At 39.6% G+C, this 21,812-nt stretch overlaps 2 protein-coding genes across 6 annotated transcripts in view; one reads left to right on the forward strand and one right to left on the reverse strand.

The window, feature by feature from the left end:
• The window catches only part of KANK4 (KN motif and ankyrin repeat domains 4), a 44,223-nt gene extending 37,550 nt beyond the window's left edge, over positions 1-6,673 (reverse strand). For 2 of the 3 annotated variants that reach the window (XM_026108644.2, XM_026108645.2), the window contains exons 1-2: positions 5,493-6,391; positions 3,871-4,038 (exon numbers count right to left, since the gene is read on the reverse strand). The gene's annotated coding sequence lies outside the window, so the exon portion shown is untranslated. Of the gene's footprint in view, positions 1-3,870; positions 4,039-5,492; positions 6,392-6,603 lie in introns of those variants that run through there. The other variant, XM_064516296.1, reaches the window with a different exon arrangement.
• Positions 6,674-7,023: 350 nt separating this feature from the next.
• On the forward strand, positions 7,024-20,472 carry USP1 (ubiquitin specific peptidase 1). 3 transcript variants are annotated; one of them, XM_064516299.1, is made up of 9 exons: positions 7,024-7,265; positions 7,582-7,829; positions 8,966-9,089; positions 9,430-9,537; positions 10,077-10,237; positions 10,776-11,491; positions 12,575-12,745; positions 13,882-14,083; positions 18,863-20,472. In XM_064516299.1, exons 2-9 carry the CDS (start codon positions 7,660-7,662, stop codon positions 19,593-19,595), a joined length of 2,385 nt encoding a protein of 794 aa, XP_064372369.1. In that variant the 5' UTR covers positions 7,024-7,265; positions 7,582-7,659; the 3' UTR covers positions 19,596-20,472. The 3 variants fall into 3 exon arrangements, with proteins under 3 accessions (XP_064372369.1, XP_064372371.1, XP_064372370.1); XM_064516300.1 differs by having other exon boundaries at positions 7,064-7,081; XM_064516301.1 differs by lacking the exon at positions 7,582-7,829 and having other exon boundaries at positions 7,025-7,265.
• Positions 20,473-21,812: the final 1,340 nt, after the last annotated feature.

Consider the following 21,812-nt stretch of genomic DNA (forward strand, 5'->3'; position numbering starts at 1 on the left):
TGGAGAGCCGAGAGCACGTTACCGATGCTCCTGCTCCGAGGTCCCTAGGCAATCCCCGGGCCCGGGCTGGGGAGGGTAGTGAAAGTGCATGCTGTCTGCGTACAACTCACACGTTCACAACAGTCACAGGATAATTCTGACAATATAGGAACCCTGAAAGATTTATAGGCCTACTGCTGACATAGCTCCAGGGCTGAACGTTGCTGTAATTTATATAACTCAGCAACAACTAGAGGCTGTGGAGCTTTTTTCCTGTAGGGCATGATGCTTTGTAACAGAGACTTCCTCCAAGAGTCCACAAATCCCACCTCCTGGGAATCTCTTCTTTTCAGGCATTTCATGCGGTTATTTTTGGCTATGTCTATGGAGGTTTCTAGTTTCCTAATACAGCTATTTCTAACAATATATGGCTGCAAAGTCTATGGTAATAGGCATATTTTAATCTTGCATGTTTGGGAGTCTCAGAATTGTACGCATGCAATTATTGCCTCTTGCACTTGCTCCCTCCTTGACCCGTATTTGAAACACTGCTCTTTACTGTAAGGAGCCCATGCTTTGGAGGCTTCTAGACAACAGTTCCTTTATTGAGCTTGCTAAGCCTCAATAAATATTTAATTAGGTGTTGTTCTATTTTTGGAGTGATACAGAAAAAAACACATTTTCTTATATTTAAACAGAACATTTTCCTGCTGGAAAAATTTCTCTGCAGTAATTAGTGACAGCCATATTTTAAGAGGGTGCATAAGAATCTGTGAGAGGGTGAAGTGCTGGCAGAGAAGAGGTTTCACCTAGGCTCAGTGTCCTCTCCTGTAGTTCTTAAGGTGGTAAAGGGAGGCTGTCAAAGGGTTGTTTTGGAGATGGAGCTGCAAAGGTGCCTTTGAGGCACGCCAGCACCACACTGGGTTGGTGGGTGCAGCTGCTTCCCAGTGAGGAGAGCTTCTGCTTCTCCTGTCTTTGTAGTCTAAAAAAAAATTGTGGCTTCAGTTGTATTTTTTAATGCTGATTCATGAATCACCTAACCAAGATGTTCTGGGCATCCCAAATGTTGGTGTTGCCGGGAGAAGTTAGCATGCCATAGATTCTGGCATACAATGGTTACCTGGACTTTTTATATGGTGGTCTTCTTTATTTGATGGACCTTAGCTACTTAAGAGACACGGAGAAAAAAGAAGGCTAAGGCATACTGGTCAGAAAGGTCCAAAATTTTATATTATGACAAAGAATGTACAGCAGTTTGTATTACATTTAGGAAAAATAGCATACATTTTGTTAAAACTATCTAATATCTCAGGGAGACGCTTAAGCTGTAATTACAGTTGGTGTATACATGGATATCTACTGTATGTAAGAAGCAAAGGCAAACGTCTGACTGCCCTGATAAATTTTAAAGAACAACCAGTTGACAGAATCAAAGATGAGATTTCATCTAATTCATTGATGAAACAGGTTATTCAGGAGGGTTTGTTAAAATTACCCAGTTGTAAAACATTACCATATGTCATTTGACTTGAAATCACCTCCAAAAATGCACAGCAAACACCAAGAAGGAATCCTGGCTTCCTCCTGTAGTTCTTATTCTTCAAAAATGAAGATAGTTCTAGTCTTACTGCCATCTGAATGAGGAAGTCAGGCCGATTACCCTGTATGGATAGCCCACTGTGCTGCGTCCGTGACTCCACGTCCTGTGGCTTCCCACCCAAACCACCTCAACTCCTTGGCAATCTCTCTCTTCATCTTGCTCATTTCTCCTCAAGAACCATCTGAAGTATTTCCACTGTCCTTTTTCACAGTAAGAAAAAAAGGACAAAAGGACCAAATTCTAAAATGCTGTAACTGCACTGACCTCAAAATCACCATTTGATGGTACAGAATTAAAATTAATTACACTGAAATCAACACTAATTGATGCTTTAATGAATATAAAATTTAGTTTAAAAAAAATCATGCTCTGTACATTGTTCACATTTGTCCACACAGATGATAGAAGGGAAAAGATAATTCAACCAGAATGTCCCTTATAACTATATTAACTTCATCTTTAGGAGCCAGAGAGGAAGAACTTATGAGTAAAAATAAAAAGATTAAATATGTATGGTTTGGTCAAAATAATGATGATAGGGAATTAGATAACAACTTGTATGTGAAGGGAGAGGTATTATTTAGGGCAGGATAAGGGTTATAAATAATCAGATGAAATTACCAGTAGAAAATTTAAAATGCATTCAGGAAAAAGACCTGCCATTGAGATCTATTAGGCTGCAGAACAGTCTTATCAAAGGCTGCCACAGAAGCCTCTTTGCATGACAGCGTTTAAAATTAGATACCACACTGGGGAATAGAGAGTAGGTAAAGTTTGTTCTAAAAGCCTGCTGACTAAATATCCTGAGAGGTACTTCACTGTCTTGTGCTTAGTTGATCTACTGATTGTGTGGCAGATGTATTCGTTGATTAAAATAATCATTACCCCTATTAAAACTGAATTGGCTCATTCAGCAGCCAAATAAAACATCAAACACAAGACAAAGCCCCGGAACTACCATACAAACACCTGTGTACACTTCCAGTCTATGCAAAAATACTCCGCGCTACTGCCTCCCTTCCCCGTTTCACTCAGTTACTGCACCTGAAAGTAAAGCCACAAGCTTGTAAATGTTCACAAGCTTAGCTTTAAGCCCAAACTAGGCCTTTTGAAGTCACGGATCCTATTCATATGCACAAGTATAACTAAAGTTTCATATTTGTACGTGTGGAATTAGACTCTGAGATTGTAAAATGGTTGGACATAAACAGACTTTTATCATGTTTGTACAGCCACTAGCTAAGCAGGTACTTGACTGGGTAGACTTTTCTTCAAATGCAATACAAAGAGATAACAAATTTCCTTAACCATGCCATTTGACTTCTCTATCCTAAAACTGAAAGCTAGCAGCTCCGCAACCTAGGTTTATTAACTAACGTTTTCAGCTCGCATGACCACCAGGAAGCAGCCATTCATGAGAATTGTCACAGCTTCTGAACCTCTGATCAAAGCCCAAATTGCTACTCATTAATTCAGCGCGAGTACAAAGTTGTACTTCAGGTTAATAGCTTCTGCTTTTCTAGTAATATGTTCCCTTGTGATGTGCCACATCCTGTGATGTTGCTCTGAAATCTGGAAAAAATGTGTGAAAACAACAGAGAAACTGTTTTCAAAGAAAATGTTGTAAAAGTCTACTGTAGCCAGCTAGACTGGCATTAAGCAGGTTCTTTAGGCTGCATGGCAGCAAATTGTTCTGCACGCGAGGGGCTCAGTGGAGCCCCATATCCTGTGGCTTGGTGGTGCTGGGCACGCAGTGTGCACGACTGCTTGGTTAAATTTGGCCCGGGTCAGATAACCCACGCACTAGGCAAATTCTGAGATTTATGTGAAGTGCGGACTTTCTTCTGGCCACAGCATAGGATACAATTTTACTCATGCTGCTTGGATTCAATTAACTGTCCATTGGCCACCTAAAAAATAGGTGTGCAGTTTAAGCTATGTGTCTAGCTTTCCTCCAAATCAATAGAGCAAGAGCGATATCTCCAAAAGGTGAGTTGGCCCTGCCTATCTTCAACATTCATTGTGGGGTAAGATGACTTCCCCCTTGGACCTAGATCTTGGGGATTAAGTTTAAGAGATGGTATTTACCAGCTCACATTCTCAAGGTCACACTATTATCTTTTTGCACAGACCGTGTGCAGACAATGCACAACTGCCTCAAACACTGGCCTTTCATCACTTTTCTTCCTAGGTGGGTATAGGTTTTAGACAAGAGTTCTAGCTTTTCCCTAAGACACTTTACCACATATATGGTGTGTAAGGAGGCACTGTTGTATCAAACACAAGCCTACCTGGAGCAACTGGACTCCTGCCTTTAGCTTTCTGCTCAGTTTGTTACGGATTCGAGGTCCAAACGTTTACAGCCTTGTCTCAGTGACACCATCTTGTTGCTACCACAGACTCGATTACTCAGCTCCTTCCAGCTCTCGGTGAAGAGACTCCTCAGTTGGCCCCTCAAACTGGCAGCATAAAGCAGATTTAATGAAACACATTATTAACGAACAAAGCAGTTTTGTGGCTTTTGAGCACCACCCACCTGGATAAGACTTAATTACACTTGTTGCCTCATAAAAAAGCAGCTCTGCAGAATTGAGTGTTTGTGTATTCTAACTGTTGCAAACTTACAGCTGAGCTTACAAAGTGGAGTTAAATGCACGTGTCTGTATCGCACTGCAGAATTTAGGTCAGGAAGCAGTGGGGTCTAACACCTGATCTTGCTCTATGCACCCACATCCCAAGACACATGGTACACAGAGCTTTCTGGTATGCAGCTATACCTCTGTAAAAGCAGCTCATGCTCTGAACCCTACGAGTCCTACTTGCCCTTTCAGTGCAGAACAAGCCCCGCAGGAAACCAGCTTCTCACCGCAACAGAAACCCTACAGTATCTGCACACTGATGCCATGCAGGCTGGCAGACTAAGTGAGCTGTCAGGCATTCGGGTGTGCGCTAAATCCAATGACTTTCAATGGCAGCTCAGTAGCTAACCAAATTTGGAGCTCTGTAAATCCCACTAGGCAAGTATATAAATCCTTAGGTCAAGATACACTTTGAGGATCTGAAGCTGGCCTCCTTAGGTGGTGGGCCTGTGTGTGTGCAGGTACATAAGCACATTTTGCGCGGTAGGGAAAAGCAAAACATGTGTACCAAGAACATATATGACTGTCAGAGTGTATAGCAATTTCTATCATAATTCAAATGCGTGTTTAGGGATATTCATCTGCAGTAATAATTAATTCTTGCGGCAATTTTTAAAAATCCAAAAAGGTTGCAGAGAACTTTCCAAAATAAAATTGCTTTAAAAACCCAGACTAAGAGCTAGGCTTCCAATTTTCTTATGTCACTAACAGGTTTTACTCAACAAATGTCAAAGCTGCACATTGTTGCACAACAAATATGTAACTTTTGCAAGCAAAAACCAAGCACATAAATCTTGAAGGAACTGCTTGAAGAGAGGGGTGTAAAACATACTGGAGTGTGGACAGCAGTCAGCCACTTGCTGGAGTTTGGCCTGGAGTCCTTCCAGCTCTAAAAGTACTTGAATTTGGTGGTAACTCTGCCCAAGGTGAAGGGGATGCTAAGGCCTAGGATTTGGCATAACTTAAAGTTGGTTACGAAACCAATCCTATCAGAATATATTACTGAATAACTTAGAAAGTGCTACAGAAGTTTTCCAATGGAGTCATAGATGTACTTGCAACAAACAACTGTGTCTCAGCTTAACAGGCTTTTTTTTAAATATAACTGTTACACCAATGCCTAAAAATTGTGACTACCGTACAGACTTCTCAGTTCTCAAGATAAAAAATGAATTTTTAAAAGAATTCTGGCACTTTGGGGCAATATTAAATTATGTAGGATAATAGTATATAGACTTAACATAGCTGATGCATGTTTCTTAAGAAATACTTACAACAGCAACGTTTCCATCATGTTTCTCCCATCTCACTTCGTAAGTCCCGTCAGTAGATAGGAGTTGTGAAAAACATAAGACCTCATATGGAGTAAATAAGGAGTAATTTTCAGAGCCAGATGAATTTGTGAAATTTGGAGGCTATAAGTAAAGGCAAGACCTTGTAATAGTGAAGCGAAGCCACAAATGAATTATTGAGGCCTTTTTTCATAAGCAGAATGATTCTGTGTTCCACAGATGTTCACTTTAAGTATTTTATTCTTTTTATTACAAAAGGAAAGTGCATGTCTCCTCAGGTTATGCAGAGCCATTTTATAAAGAGCATCTACTAATGGAGTTAAGGTGCCTATCTAAAATTTATTTTGCGACATTTCCAAAGGTAAAGAGATATATTTCACAACCATTAGGCTGGGAGGAAAAAAAACTCTTAGCTTTTTTGGTAAAGCAGTCTGCTGAATCCACAGCCGCCACATATATTATGCGTGTAATGTACATATTTACTCCAACCACCGTCACAATTAGTCACTCACACCATGTTTATAGCCAGAGGTTTTGCAGATTTCTGCTATCGCTCTCTGCACAAACTGCCTCCCTGAGGGTTTACAGCAGCGGAACAGGCTGATCTCTACTGTTTTCCCCAATACTGCCAAAACATGCTTTTTGCATGCTTTTGCCGGTATGTGGTGCCTACACGCAGCTTTTCTCAGCCCTGATGAAGGCCGTGACTGACTGGATTCTTCGCAGCGGCGCCACTCTAACTTTTTAGCATTGCTCTCACAGGAATTTAGACATTAATCCTTGCTTTATGAGTGAAAAAAGGCATAAAGCCAGTGATGCACTTATTCTACGCGTTTAGAAAATGAAATCCCTCCCCCGCCCCCGGTCCGAACTGGTCCGAACCGGTCCGAACCGGCGGCCGCCGCCTGCGCGCGGGCGCCCTCCGGCGGCAGCCCCTCCCCCGGGCGCGGTCGGCCGCCGGCGCTAACGTCACGGCGCGCGCGGCCCTCCCCCTGGCGGCGGGAAGCCCCGGGGGCGGGGCTGCCGGGCACGGGGTTTCCCCGGCCGCGCCGCGGAGGCGCGCGCCCCGCCCCCTTCCCCGCGCGGCCGTTACCTCGGGCCTGTTTGAACGGCGCGAGAGGGACGTTCCACCCCGGCCAGGCCGGGATTGGCCGCGCGCCGCTCGCTCTGATTGGCAGAGGCAAGAAGGGGCGGGGTTAGAGCGGGACCAATCCACTCCCCGCCGGGAGGGGGGGCCGCTCCGTGGGATGGTTTAGCCCAGCCTCCTCCCCTCCCCCCCGCCTCCCTTCCACCTCGCAAGCCCGAGCCCTTTGGCCAGGCCGTTACCAGCGCCCGCGCGCGCCCAGTCAGGACCCCGCGGGCTGCCCGCCGCGTTGCCTGACTCCGAGCAGCGCGGCGCGGCGCCGGTGCTGCCGGCGCGGGCCGTGCGGAGGTCTGGCCCGGCTGCCGCACGCCGCCGGGGCGCGGGCCGCTGGCGGTTGCCATGGCCCTCCGGTCCTCGCGGGTGCCGGCGGCGGCTTCCGCTCCGGCGTTTGCGCAAGGCGGTTGCAAGCGCCTGGGCGCGAGGAGGGGTGAGGGCGCGGGTCCTGGCGCCGCGGAAAACGCGCCAAGTTTCCCGTTGTGGGGAGCGCGGCGCCGGGGCGCCCCGCGGTCTCCATAGCAACCGGGGAGGGGGTGTCCGGGCAGCGCCCCCCGCCCGGCGGGCGCGCGGCAGGCGGCGGCGGCGGCGGCCGGGGCCGCGCGACGATGTAGCGGGTGAGGAGGCGACGCGGCGCCCGCGGGGATCCGCGGCCCCCGCCCGGCGCCGGGCTCGGCTGCGGCTGCCGCCGCCGCGCCGGGGCTGGGCCCCCCCCGACCTCCCGGGCCGGGCGGCGGTGCGCGAGGGGTCTCCCGGGCGGGCCGGAGCGGGGCCGCGGGGGCGGTGGGCGCGGGGGCGGCGGCGGCGTCCCGGGCCCCTGGGCGGAGGGCGGGCGGCGGTGCCCGGGGAGGGGAAGGGGCCCGCGGCCCCGGCGGGGCGGGCGGGAGCCGCTGCCCGCGGTGAAAAGTCGGTAACGCTGTGTGTGTTTGACAGGTGTGACTGCCGCTCGCAGCGCGCTGTGCGGGCTGCTCCTGTCCCCCCCTCCCCGTATTTGTCTGTGAGGGGGGAAAAATGCCCGGTGTGTTACCGAGTGACAGTAACGGGCTTTCGAGAGGGAGCCCGTCAAAGAAAAACAGGCTTTCGCTGAAGCTTTTCCAAAAAAAGGAAGCGAAAAGAGCACTGGATTTTACAGAGTCACAAGAAAATGAACAAAAGAGTTCAGAATACAGAGGCTCTGAAATGTATGTAAGAGTTTCGTTTTGAGTAAGAATTTTTGATTATGATGTAGATCGCAAAAAATAGTCCAATAATTCACAGAATTCTGTTTAATATAATGGATCACTCGATGGCTGTGCCATCCATTTATCAAGTTACGTGCATTTGCTTCAATATGCTTTTCAACATGTATTAAATAAACCCTTCATCCAAGTTAATCTAACTGAAATAACTTGTACTTGAGTCCTTTAAGAAAACAAGTGAGTAAGCTTGTCTCACTATGGATGTTTAGTTGGCAAAAACTTTTTAATAGCTTGAGGAAGTTAACATTGTTTCACTTTATTAGAAGTTAGTAATTCTGATGAATTACTTAAAATGTAAAAAGTTTTTTTTTCCCCCTCACAAAATTTCTTTTATTGAAAAATGCTGGATTTTAAATGCTATTTCTGCTACAAGTAAAAGCATTATTTATGCTACTTACTAACTTTCGTTAGGGTGTTTGAAGCCTTGAGCGAGTCTGTCAACTCATTTCATTGCACGTAGTGAGAAAGTTTTAATCGGAAAAGAAAAATTGCCTAATCATGGTAAATTACAAACGCATTGAAGACGTTAAGATTTGGTCCTGTTATATAAGTAACAGTGCATTAACACTTAAAATGTGCCAGGTTTGTTTCTTAAACTGTTTTTACCCTTTTAGTATGTTTTCAGGCATTTATATGATATGAATCTGTAGCAGGCACAGTAATAGGAAAATATGTGCTAGGCACGTTTTTCTTAGTGTTGCCTTAGGGGCAGAGGAAGAAGAACATAGAGGAGGAACATAGAAAAGCATCCTAAATAGAAATAAGTCAGTCTCCTGATCTTGTTCAGAAAAATATGTGTTGGGACTAATGGCAGACTTGCCTACTTCTTGTAAACCTGTCTATTTCTGTGTATGTTACTAGAAAGAAGTGTTTCAGTTGAGTGGGTCTGTCTTTGATTCCATAAGGCAGCCGTACTGAGACTTTCAGAAACAGTTTCACACAGTTTTGATCTGTGTTTATTAGTCATTAATTTATAAGCTAGCTCTGAGATGGCAGATGGCCAGGAGAGATAAGTGCATGTGTACCAGAAGGAGTAATTTTCAAAAATTCTCTCATATGCTGTTTTCTCTGTTTAATAGCGATCAGGTTGTTCCTGCAGCACAGCCTCCATCACTTGTTAGCTGTGAGAAAAAGGACACCATGCTGCCTTTTGTGGGCTTGAACAATCTAGGTAACACTTGTTACCTTAACAGTGTACTTCAGGTAAGGTCATGTTCAGGGGCTTTGAAAACATAATTTTGTTTTGATTAAGCACAAGCAAATGAGATTCCTAGTATGACATTATCTAGAAGATGTCTAGATATTGTATAGAGGGAGTGTAATTACAGTGGAAAAAAAAGATGATACTGCAGGAAGTATTTGCACCATAGATTGCTTTGATTGAGTAATCTGTCAGTTTGCATACTCTGGCTGCCTCCCTGCCATGAGTAATTCTGTATCTTTGCGTGCTGTGCAGCAGCCTTGGAGATGTAAAGCTCGTTTGCTCTTAAGTGTGGATATGTACTTTATCAACTATTATCTTGTTTTAAACTCTTGCTTTCAGGTGTTATATTTCTGTCCTGGTTTTAAAACTGGAGTAAAGCATTTGTATAATATCATTTCAAAGAAGAAAGAATCTTTGAAGGATGAAGGAGAGCAAAAATCAGAAAAGGTAATATTTCCCACTATATCTTCTTTTACTTGCCCTTGTGCAAGTGAGCCTATATGCCAGGAGTATAATGTAACTTTAACTAAGATTTCTTCTCTCTATATAAGATAATTTGCAGTATGGCTTTCTATAGTGCCATTTAGTGTAAAGATACTATTGGATTGTTTTGGACTTGTGTTCAAATTTGATGTTGTTCTTCAGAGTTCCTGTAAAGCTTGAAAGCAGAAGTCTTAAGTTTAATAGAAATTCAAAAACATATCTCACTATATTTCTCATATTAAGATAATTATGATACTCTTTTGAGTGGATGGAAGTTGGAGTTTGGCCAAAGATGGTTGTTTTGTGTTTTTCAAATGAGCAGTCTGCTACTTTTCTAACAGACATTTGCAGAATTTATCTGCTATGGGAAACAACTGATTCTGAGTCAATATATTGCTCTTTTGCCAGTAGAAGACAAATAGAAAAGCCAAGCAAAGTGAGGGCAGGAGTTCAAATTGTTCTTACAGATAAAAACCAATTTTTTTTAACATTATTTTCTACAGGGAAGTTGTAAAGAAGATCCACTGGCAAGTTATGAATTAATCTGCAGTTTGCACTCGTTGATTCTTTCAGTTGAACAGCTTCAAGCCAGCTTTCTCTTAAATCCAGAAAAATACACAGATGAACTTGCTACTCAGCCACGAAGGCTACTAAATACCCTTAGGTACATATTATCTGAAACACATTGTCAGAACTTTCACCTAAAGTTTTTAGGTTATTGTAACTGTACGATACAGCGTTAGAAACTTACGGGAGGTAGAAAGTCTTAAATTGGGGATAACATTTTAGGAAGTAAATTTTTCTGTATTTCCGAGGGAAATTTTGTTATGTCTTTGACATAATAAATTTGGAAGTAAATCTTGATTTTGTAAGAACATAATTTAAATACAGCAGTGGATTTAAAACAGTACTTAACTTGGAGTTTGTAAGAATTCTCACTGACCTAAGAAGGATCACTGCTGGGTTGCAACTGAATGGATTTATATGCTTTTCTGCATCAGGCCATAACTACTGTGACAGATAGGACTTCTGTCAAGCCGTGGAGAGGATTCTCTCCAGTGTGTTTCTTTTTCTTTTTTTTCCTTTTTCTTTTTTTTCCCCCTCATTATTAAATGCAAACTTTCCCGATATATATCTCAAATCCTGCTGACAAAGAACAGCTAGTCTTCATGGCCTTGCTTATTTACTTTTATTTTTACTAGAGAGCTCAACCCTATGTATGAAGGCTACTTGCAGCATGATGCCCAGGAAGTTTTGCAGTGTATCCTAGGTAACATTCAAGAAACATGTCAGCTACTGAAGAAGGAAGAATTGAACAAACTGCCTGTGGAAGAGCCTACAGCTAAACTGGAGGAAAAACTTAATCAAAATATTGAGAGCAATGGAACTAGCAGTCCTACTGAGGAGGAGGAGAGTGTACCAAGTAGCCATGCTGGACAGAGATCTGAAGATAAACTGCTGAAAGGAAATGGGAAAAGAAAAAGTGATGCTGAGGGTGGCAATGCAAAGAAAAAATCCAAAGTATCGAAAGAGCAAAATGCTGAAGAAAATCAAAGACAAACCAGGTCAAAGAGGAAAGCAACAGGAGAAAAGCTAGAAAATCAGACTGATGCCATTGCCAAGTGTTCCACTGAAAACGAGAGTGCAAAGCCAACACAGAAAAAATCACGGCTTAGATTAAACTGGTTAAAATCATCATGCAAACAGCCTAGTATTCTGTCCAAATTTTATAGTCTGGGAAAGTTAACTACAAACTTGGGATCCAAAGACCCAATGAAAGAATATGATGGCTGTGAGCTAGAAGAGTCATCCATAAAGTGTGAAAATGGTAACAATGTTAAAGAAGAATATCGTGAACCAGCATCTCCTGTGGAAAGCCATAGTGAAAAAGGAACTGAAAAAGAACCAAACAAGGAAGGTTGGTGAACATCTGTATGGTCTTAAATTCAGTAACATTAGGAAATTACTGTGTGGGAAGTCAGTCTTCAGACTGCATAGCAAAGAGCTCTCCAAATACCAAGTAATGTTTTAAGGAATTGAAAAAGGTTTCTATCCAAGAGAACTTATTCTGTACATGTTTGGGTTTTTTTAAATATATATTGAACTGTTTAACTTAGATCTTAAGAGGCATCCCCTAACATTGCAGAATCGTTGTACGATGTGAAATAGTCAGAACATTACCAGGTTTATATTCTCGCTGATTTTTGTCATCCTTAGAAATAGCAAGTGAATTCAAGATGTACAGGAAGATTACTGTAAGGTACAAACTGAATGAAATCTGATTGGCCGTGGATTTGTGTCCTAAATTCCTACCAAACCAAATATCCTCTTCCTTCCTAGTTCCTCAATCCTTCCATATTTTCAACCTTCCCAAGGACAAGGAAAGAAGCAGGATGTATTATATATGCTAATTGGCTGGCAGGTTAGTGTCAAACAAACAAGATAACTGTTGAAGGGAAGGGCTTCAGTATGAATTTAGCAGTTACTAATTTGGAACTTTCTTTCTGATCCAACTGCAAACTTTTACAAAACTTTGAAGGCATGCAGAATCTTTGAGATTTCCAGTTTTTTAGCAGATTTGACTAAAACTGGCCAACTAGTTCAGGAAGTACTGGAGGAGAAGAGATGAGTAGAGGCTAAATACAAGTGTGACACTCCTTGCAGGAGATTAACAGTCAATACTAGTAAGTAGGCAGTGCATTAATGACAAAACTCAGAATGTGGCACTGTCATACTTCTAGTATAAAACAAGAAACTAATTTTAAAACAGAACTTGAAGTTTGAGAGCCAATAGAAAGACTACTCATAGGGCTCCTTATTCAGTATCAAGCAACTGACATTGTGAACACTGCATGTGATAGTATTTTTTTTATTCCTATCCTGAATCCTTAAAAGGCCATGTCTGTACAAAGTGAAGAATTCCATGAAGAATACCCAGTTTTTGTATTACCTTTTGAATAAAACACATCTTAATGAGTAATCTGGCATATACTTTTTCTAGATACAGAGCTGGCTGTTTTTGAACTAGTGGAGAAACTGTTCCAGGGCCAGCTAGTACTGAGAACGAGATGCTTGGAGTGCGAGTGCTTTACTGAAAGAAGAGAAGACTTTCAGGACATCAGTGTCCCAGTGCAAGAAGACGAACTTTCTAAAACTGAGGAGAGTTCTGAAAGTAAGTAATTACGGAAAAGGGTTGAGATGTATGTTTCTGCTTCAAACAGCCACTGATAAAGGACAGTGCCATGTTTATTAAGGAACAGTGCTCCTGTTTGCGCTGGTTAAAATTAGAGGCTGTTCTGTTATCTCTTGTCCTGATTAACTTTAGACTTTGGAAACAGAGCACTGATAATGTAGATGGATCCAGACAGTATTAAAGCTGCCACAGATTTTAGCCCATAACATAGACTACTTACAGTCCTTTATGTGCATGCTTTTCTGCTTAGAAATAGGTATTTTCCTTGATTTGAGTCTGATGATGGGAAATTCTTATAAACAAAAGAAAAAGCAGAAAAAATATTTGCCATATTTCTTAAAAAAAATAAATCAGAAATCAGGGGATTTTGTGAATTCACTTTTAAAAAGTTTTTTTCAGTATTTCTTTAGACTGTCATTACCTTAATGCCAATATTTTGTTTGTAAATGTTAACTCTGAAATCCTTTGATATCTTTGACAAATATTAGTGATATATACTTAGTTCATAGCTATTTTCAAAAGTAGGTGCAGTAAGTATTGTGACAACACACTTTAAATTTTAGAGTTTTAAACTAATTTTAGTTCCCATGGTCTTAATTTGGAGCAGGTTTTACTATTTTGCCTTCCGTGTGTGTGCACGTGTGTGTGCGTGTAAAACGCTACTGATAGTGTAGGTAATGCTGTCATTAACAGTGCAAAGCTGTCAGTGAGGGTGAAATGAAACAAGTGAAAGGGAACCTTCTGATAATTTTAGAAGTTTGCCTTCAGTCAAATTCTGGTCTCAAATACATATATCCACTTTCTAGATATGTCAACAGAATTCATGCAGGTACCTCTGAAGGCAATCTTTAGGAAGACTGTATTTTAAGTAAGACTGAGAAATTTAATTAAAAATCCATTAATGATATTTTTATCATCTCCCAAAACATTCAAAGATTTGAATACATTTTCTATTTCATACATATTGAGTACTCTTTACACTTAATTACTAGTTCTTGAACATGTCTTAACTGTGTGTGTGTGTGTGTGTACACACATCCATATTTAATTCTGGTGGGGGTTGCATTGGAAATGTAAGTAAGTGTATTTGTGAATGTAATGATTCTCTTTTATAGTTTCTCCAGAGCCAAAAACAGAAATGAAGACTCTAAAATGGGCAATTTCACAGTTTGCATCAGTGGAAAGGATTGTGGGAGAGGATAAATATTTCTGTGAAAACTGTCATCATTACACAGAAGCAGAACGCAGCCTTTTATTTGATAAAATGCCTGAAGTTATAACAATTCATTTGAAGTGCTTTGCTGCTAGTGGCTTAGAGTGAGTATTACAGATATGCTATACTACAAAACAGTGTGCTGTTGAAGGAGAAATCTTATCAGAAGAGATGAAAATATTTTACATTTTCAAAAAATGAGAACAGACTTCTAGATTGAATTCAATTTAAATCAGTGGGACACAGCCCTTAATTTCATAAAGGCTTTTTATTGTTAAAGATGGTGGCTGAAATTATCTTCAGGAAAATATACTTTCAGGAGGTTCTTGCAAAAAATTGTTTTACTTGTATTCTTAGCACAGCCTGAAATCTCAATTTTTATAAAACTTTGTTTACTTTTAACATCACCTGTCTGCACAAGTTTAGAGGCAGGTTTAAGTAGTTTAGCAGAAGTGATGAGCGCAAAACTGAATTTCATGGTCAGAGCTAGTAGTACTTCAGTCTCCAATTGAATGGGAGTATTGAGATTCAGAAAAAAAAATCAGGTAAATGTTTAAAGATCTAACATTACAGGAAAAAATGGTTCCGTTCCTTTAAAACACAACAGTATCAATGTCACTAATGTTCAGCTGCTTAGCAATGATGGTTTGATGTTATATATTGTAGAAATCCTTGGTTTTTTTGAAAGAGATTGAGTTTTTCCCCTAAATTTCTAAGTATGAATAAAGGTATTTCTTTCAAAAAAACCTCAACCAACCAACCAAACATACCCTATAACCTCCCAGTACTACACACAAATAGAACAATGCCATGACAATTTATGCACAGTATTTTGCAGTAGACTCTATTTGAATCTCAGGGGAGAAATAATTAAAAATGATATCAGGCCTTATCAGGATAAACTTCGTATGCCATAAAGTGTCCCCTCACATCCTTTAGAAAATTGTTGCAAAGCTAACTGCATTTTGAGAGTGACTATACACTTTCAGTAGCATTTGTAGACTTGGCCTGTATTTTCAACTTTTGCTCGTATTCACTGAAAATAACTTTCATATCTGCATTAACTTTGCTGGATGCAGCAAAAGAAAAGAAACTTTGGATGGTTCAGTGTCTCACTAGTTGGCATCTGTTGAAGAGAGCTAACACACTTCACTGCTACAGCCTATCCTGTACTTTATAACCTCATGTATATTTAGGATGTTCTGATAATTAACAGAGTTCTTTTGTGATCTACGCTAAGTCATTTAGCCACAAACTCATTCGGTCTTCTATGCACCAAGTTCCCTGTGCCTTGTATTTAGTTGCCTTTAGACTTTCCAAGCCATCTTGACAGTAAGATGTCTACCGCATGAGGTCCTCGCTAGAATTTAGTTTATACTGTATTTTAAAACTGTAGGCCCTTTGGTGCTAAACGAATACAAAATATAAGTTGACAGATGATTTGTCACAGGATGCTCTCTGTAAATAAGTGCTGATAACAACTGTAGTCAATATAAATCTGATTTCTTTGAAATAACCCATATTTTCAAGGATTATATTAAGATATTTTTAAGGATAGCTTGCTAAGATTTTAAAAAGTGGAATTCTCACTCTGCCTGGTTTTAGTGTCTGTTTTGAGGAGGATCTAGCTGTCTGACAGAGTAGAAAGGAAACATATGAGTAATGCCGGCTAACACCTCTTCTTCACACAAGCATAGGATCGTAACACAGATGATTCTTTTGTCATGACAAGGCAGAGAAAAGCAAGCCAACTAAATCAGGCGTTTTTTAAAAAAAGTGTTAGGCTATTACTGAGTAGCCCTTGATGCGAGATGGAATCCTAGTGTTATGAGCTATCCAAAAAATACAGGCCGAGATGTCCACCTAAGAGGAAACCTGAACATTATGGATCTTCAGTTTGTTGCTACATTTGCTCTTTTGTTTCTGTGAGGAAGTATTTGCAGCTTGCAGGTTAACCAGACATTTCCCAAATTACTTACCTCTTTTGTCCTGGTAATCTTTAAGTCCTTGATCCAAAATATTCAGACCTATACCCAGGTCAGACTGAACCCAGTCTCTTGTCTTCCTTATTTGTCCTTTGAATCATTTCATGCATTTTCTGCCAAGTGCTAGCAGCCAGAGATTGTGGAAAAATCAAACATCGTACTGGAGTCAGTGATGAAGCTGAAACTGCTTAAAGATTGTTTCCCAGTTTTTGGCTTGGGCATTTTATGTCAGCCAAACCCATGTTATTTCTAAACAGCTACACTGGGATTAATAAACACAGCTACAAATCAAATGAGAAGAGCCAAGAACAGTAAACCAAAACAGTGGCTTACTCCATAAGGAAGTCTGGAGTTACTTGTTACTATGGCTTTTTTTGAACTATGAACTCTGATGGAGCTTCCCCCAGTTGACTTATGTAAACTTGCAATATTTATGGTAAAAATACTAGGTCCCCTCATAGATGGGATTGCAATAGTTTGCTTTCCCTAAAAGTAGTAACAGACTGTTTTGCTGTCTCTTAAACTACAAATCTTCAGATCACTATTCTCTTAGCTCCAAGACACATTATGAAACCTTGGCTGCTTCTCACTTGTGCTCTACTGAGTTTTCTGACACCTGCGTTTTAAATAAGAATACTATCAAGGACGATGAGAAATGAAGCAGAAAGCAGTGATGATGAAAATAGAGCTTTGTTCCATCTTTGCTGGCTTGCAAAGTGGTACCTACGTGCCTGGGAATGAGTAATTTTCTTCAGCAAGTATGAGGAAAAAAAATGCTAGACTCTGTTAGCAGAGACGGGTGCTCAGACTGGGAAACTATTAAGAGAGCAGTGTAACTGGTAACACCTAATTAAGCATTTCTATACAAATTTACCAGGTGGCATTGCTGAGAAAATTAGATTTTTGACTTGTGAAATGAAACTAGGTAAAGGCAGGTGGGTTTTTTTGTTTGTTTTTAAAGATTTACTGAAGGTTTTGAAACACACTTGTTAACTAGCCAAAGTAGTGCTTATGCCATTGGGAATCTTTTTCATATGGAGTAGTGGCATCATTGTGTGTTAGAAGAGCTGCAGTAAAATGGTTTAATTCTTTAAGGGTCTAAAATAACTTGAGGTATTAATTCAGTACAGTGGGTAAAGTTCCACTAATGTATGACCACAGCAGATGTAGCTGCAGAAAGCAAGTTTGTTGTGTATGAACTACTGTGCATCAGTCAGAGGAGGCAGAGTACTTGGCATGCAATTTTTCTGTCTTCAGATTCTTATCATTAAGAAGAACAAAAAGCTAATAGGAAAAGATTTCCTCTCTTATTTCCTCCTCTCCAAATCTTTCTGATGCTGGATCTCATTCAGAAGAAAGGTAGAGCCTGTTTTTTAATGTTTTATGTTAATATGATTGTCATAGTGTGCTTGAGTGGAACTGGGTTTCTGATCTAGAGTATCAGTAAACAGTTTCTCTGTTTCTTGACTCTTCTGAATCTCTCTACTGCTGGCTAGTAATAATGGGGATTTTCAGAAGATTTAAATTTTATTGTGTTTCTGATGATACGCTCTTTTCTGTTTCTTTTGGTTTAGTCAAATGTTTATGGTAAGCCTAGGTCTAAAATGAGATTTCAGTTAGACTTGAGTGACTGAGGACATCTGTGTGTGTGTAAATGTATTTATGTTTATAAGGGTTTATGGCTGTGAACATTAAGTTAAATGTTTAAATGCACAGCAGAATTGAAACTAAACCCAGAAAAACAAAAATAATACTATTACTCCAATTATGCTTACATTGGTATGCCCTATATACATTTTTCTTGGATTAAAAAATAGTTATATTCATTTCTTACGATAAAACAGATGTTGGATAATAATAGTTAGTTCTTTGGAGCCTAAGTTTTACAGGGTTTATCCCTGTTCCCCCTTTTTCCCCAAGGACATCCTAATAGATGAGCAAGACTGAAACCACTGAAGTCTAGTAGGACATAGAAAGTATCATTAATTAACCCCTGTGTTTTATTTAGACTGGGCTGAAGCAGTATGTCAGTTATGTAAGATCAGTGTTGTTCAAAGAAAACTAATACAGAATAATGTAAAACAGCTGATTAAGTTCCAGTGTTCCTATTTTCTTATGAAACTTTTTAGAAGATTTTTACTATAGTGAAAGGATTTAAATTTTCTGCACTGTAAATCTGTATGCTGTTAACAAAATACAAAATATTTATGGAATATTAGATGCTTTTCCAAAGTAAGCTAAATAACTGTGTAAAGAAACTGTATAACATAGGACAGTTAATGGAGAATCCCTGGTAATAAGAAAGGAATATTAATAACTTAACCATCCTTAGATTACCGTCATTTGCATAGTGTTGGAAATACACTACAGTGCATTAAGATGATGCAAGGAAAAATTACTATACCAAAGCCTCAGATTTTTTGGGTGATACCATTAAAGTGATTTGAAGGGAAAATAGATTTATATTCCTTTATTTCACAAATTTTAAAAGGTTTTGGAAAAAACGTGCTCACTCTGTACCCTGGATGTGAAAGAATTTCCAAATGTGCAAAGCAGGATGTGAAAGTATAACCAATTAAGATAACTCCTTTTTTAGTCACTATTTAAAACTTGTTTTAGCTGATACTTCAGAGAAAGGGAGACTTTTAAATAGTTAATAGGCACCAATTAGGCTGTAAGACTGAACAGTGTACATACCTGGAAAAAAGTCTTTACTAAAGAGGGAAGCCTGAAATGGATACTGCCAATAAGCAATTTGGAAAGTGAGCAATTTCTTATGTTAAGATCTCCTGTGTCTTTTTAATAGAAGGAAAAGAATACAGACACAATATATGGGCCACTTGAAGCAATACTGTAAGCTAATGTGGCAAGAGGTCTAACTTTATTTTTCTTCTAAAGGTTTGATTGTTATGGTGGACTGTCCAAGATAAACACTCCCTTACTGACACCTCTCAAGTTGTCACTAGAAGAATGGAGCACAAAACCAACTAATGACACCTATGGATTATTTGCAGTGGTAATGCACAGTGGCATTACAATTAGCAGTGGACATTACACAGCCTCTGTCAAAATTACAGATCTTAATAGTCTAGAGTTAGATAAGGGAAACTTCATCACTGACCAAATGTATGAAATGATTAAACCAGAACCACTGAATGAGGAGGAAGCAAGAACTGTTGCTGAAGACTACGATGATGGTGAAGTCTCTTTTAGAGTCAATGGAAATGCACAGCCTGGTAAAGTTTTGAATAAAAAGAACATGGAAGCTGTCGGACTTCTTGGGGGACAGAAGAGTAAGCCTGACTGTGACCTGTACAATAACAAACCAGCTAATCCTGATAAGTTTGTTAATGTAGTTACTGAAAACAGAAATTCTGAGTCTAGCAGTACAAATGGAAATGCGGAATTCAATACGGAACACAGTGATCAAAATGGTGTTGCTTTCAGTGGACTAGAAAACAAAGCTCTTTATGTATTACAGAGCCTGAAAGAGTATGAAGGAAAGTGGTTGCTTTTTGATGATTCTGAAGTGAAAGTTACAGAAGAAAAAGACTTTCTGAATTCTCTTTCTCCGACATCATCATCTACATCAACTCCTTACCTGCTGTTTTATAAGAAAATTGTAGAGTGATACTGTATTTTGACTGTAAATATTAGGGATTTGCATATACCTATTGGTCTGATTTGCATCAAGACTACCTTGAAGAAACAGCTGTTTGTTTTTGAAGCTACTGGATCATAATGTTTCTGGTCTTTTCGTTCTGTGTAAGTGGCTCAACTTAAATTAACAAACCATGTCATAGAACTTTAACTCACATAATAACTTTTATGCTGGATAATAGTGATATTACCTTTTAGAAATACAAATTTGTATAGTTCTTAAATGATGCCTACAATACACAGTAGTGGTTTTAACACAACCCTAGTTCTCAGACATGCCTCTTGTACTATTAGCTTTTTTTTTTTTTTTTAATAAAAGTTATTTGTATTCATATTCTGGAGTAAATGTATATTAACTAGCAAATTTCATCCAGAAGTTGTGTATTTTTGTAACTTGGGAAGTAATACTTCATATCTAGTCTTTGGGTAATCTACATGGTTTACTGATGACATTCTCCTTATCCAGTTTTGTAGTGCTCAGTGCAACTCAAAGCACAAGAAAAGGGTCTTGTAACCTTGTTCGGTGTATTGGAAGGAATTGAACTTAATAGCAATGTTTGAATGGTCTAATTTACATCTTGTTGATTAGGTGTTAAATGGACAAAGTGTAAATAGGTGTGACTAATACTTCCAAACAGGGGGAGCGTGTAGTGTAATTAAAATATTTTGTACTTCTAAGAGTAAAGCCCTCTAATTTGCATATCTGTTTGGGTGGATTTGGAATTTAGTGGTGATCTTAAAACAGTTAACTTGTATTTAGAGCTCACGAAAATGTGGGAAAACGAAAGCATTTGGCTTGATGCTTTGTTAAGAATGTATATATGAAATAAAAAATTTTATGATACGCACCGAGTGTCTGAGATGACTAGATCAGACTTTTGTGTTTGGAGAGGAAAAAAGCTGGAAGTGAAAATGGTTGGGCATACTTACAGAAAAGCTGGGAAGTTACATATCTTAGAGAAACTCAGAGGTGAGAATAACAGGAAAAAAATTTTTTTTAACAAATTCTTGTGCAGTTAGATGGCTGACCAAAAAAAAGTAGCATACTCTAATTGGAAAAGATCTGATGGTTAAAGTAAGGTTCAGAGGCAAGGGGAAAGGCAAACAAACAGATGATTGCAAAAATGAGTGCAGTGTTTGCCATTAAACATTACACATTAAAATCCTAAATTATGTATTAGAAATTAAAAATTTAAGGAGCATCCTATAACCTGCAGACAGTGAACAATTAACATCTTTAAAAATATGATACAAAATAGGATGAGTATTATTTCTCCTGTCATAGCATGCATAGAATGACTTGAATTGCTGTTAAACAGCCAGCTTAAGAAAGATGCACAGGATGTGAATGTGCCCATTTTCAGGACATACTTTAACTTTTCAAATACAGATTAACCTATATTTACAGGAAAAAGCCCTAAAGCTTATACAAAGTTTATTCTACAGTACTCATTTTTTATAGACCACTTCTACTATAATGCAGTACAAACACTGAGATAACTCATGAAGAATACCTCTATGTTTTCCATATTATAGTGGACCTCTGATTTTGTACGGACCTCATTCTTGCTGTACACCCCAGATCATGATGTATTAGTAAAACATGCTTCAGTGTAGAAATATTGTATTGTCAATAAAAAACAGTGTAAAAAAGGCTGGACTAAATTTAAACATCCTGAATGGATGTCTAATACATCTCTTTGTTTTGTAGAGGGGAAAAAAAATCTGTATTTACAAACACACTGAGACCCTTCCCCTTGCAAAGCACTGTCAACATAATAATTTCATAGTCTAAAACAAGAAATTATCTACCAAAAAATGACTATAATCTTACCTTGCAAGGATAGCCAAATCAAATTACAGAATGCTATTTTTACTGCTGCCTGCAGTATGGGATTTGCTCAATTTCAGCCTGCAAATAAAAGTTTATTTTTCCAAAGTCAGCCCAGGACTTCTGTTTTTCATTCAACTGTAGGAACAGGAAATGTTCCACAGAAACAAAATAATGTTATATGCAACAAAACAGTGGTTACAGTGTAATCAGCAGAAGATGCAGCTATCTTCCTTACATCATAATATTATATGGCTTTAGAGAAACCCTTTCGCTGAAGCACAAAACATGACCAGCTAGAATATTCCAAATGAAAAAAATGCTCCTCCGCATAAGTGTGATATTAAAAGCTCATAT

This window comes from Dromaius novaehollandiae, chromosome 8 (assembly GCF_036370855.1).
Source record: "Dromaius novaehollandiae isolate bDroNov1 chromosome 8, bDroNov1.hap1, whole genome shotgun sequence".
Lineage (NCBI taxonomy): Eukaryota > Metazoa > Chordata > Aves > Casuariiformes > Dromaiidae > Dromaius > Dromaius novaehollandiae.

What these genes read in the sequence shown, in the direction of transcription:
- USP1 (XM_064516299.1), top strand. Translation starts at nt 7,660, where the DNA reads ATGCCCGGTGTGTTACCGAGTGACAGTAACGGGCTTTCGAGAGGGAGC. An exon ending in GAATACAGAGGCTCTGAAAT is followed by an intron (nt 7,830 to 8,965) that starts GTATGTAAGAGT and finishes TCTGTTTAATAG; the next exon opens with CGATCAGGTTGTTCCTGCAG. An exon ending in AACTGAGGAGAGTTCTGAAA is followed by an intron (nt 12,746 to 13,881) that starts GTAAGTAATTAC and finishes TCTCTTTTATAG; the next exon opens with TTTCTCCAGAGCCAAAAACA.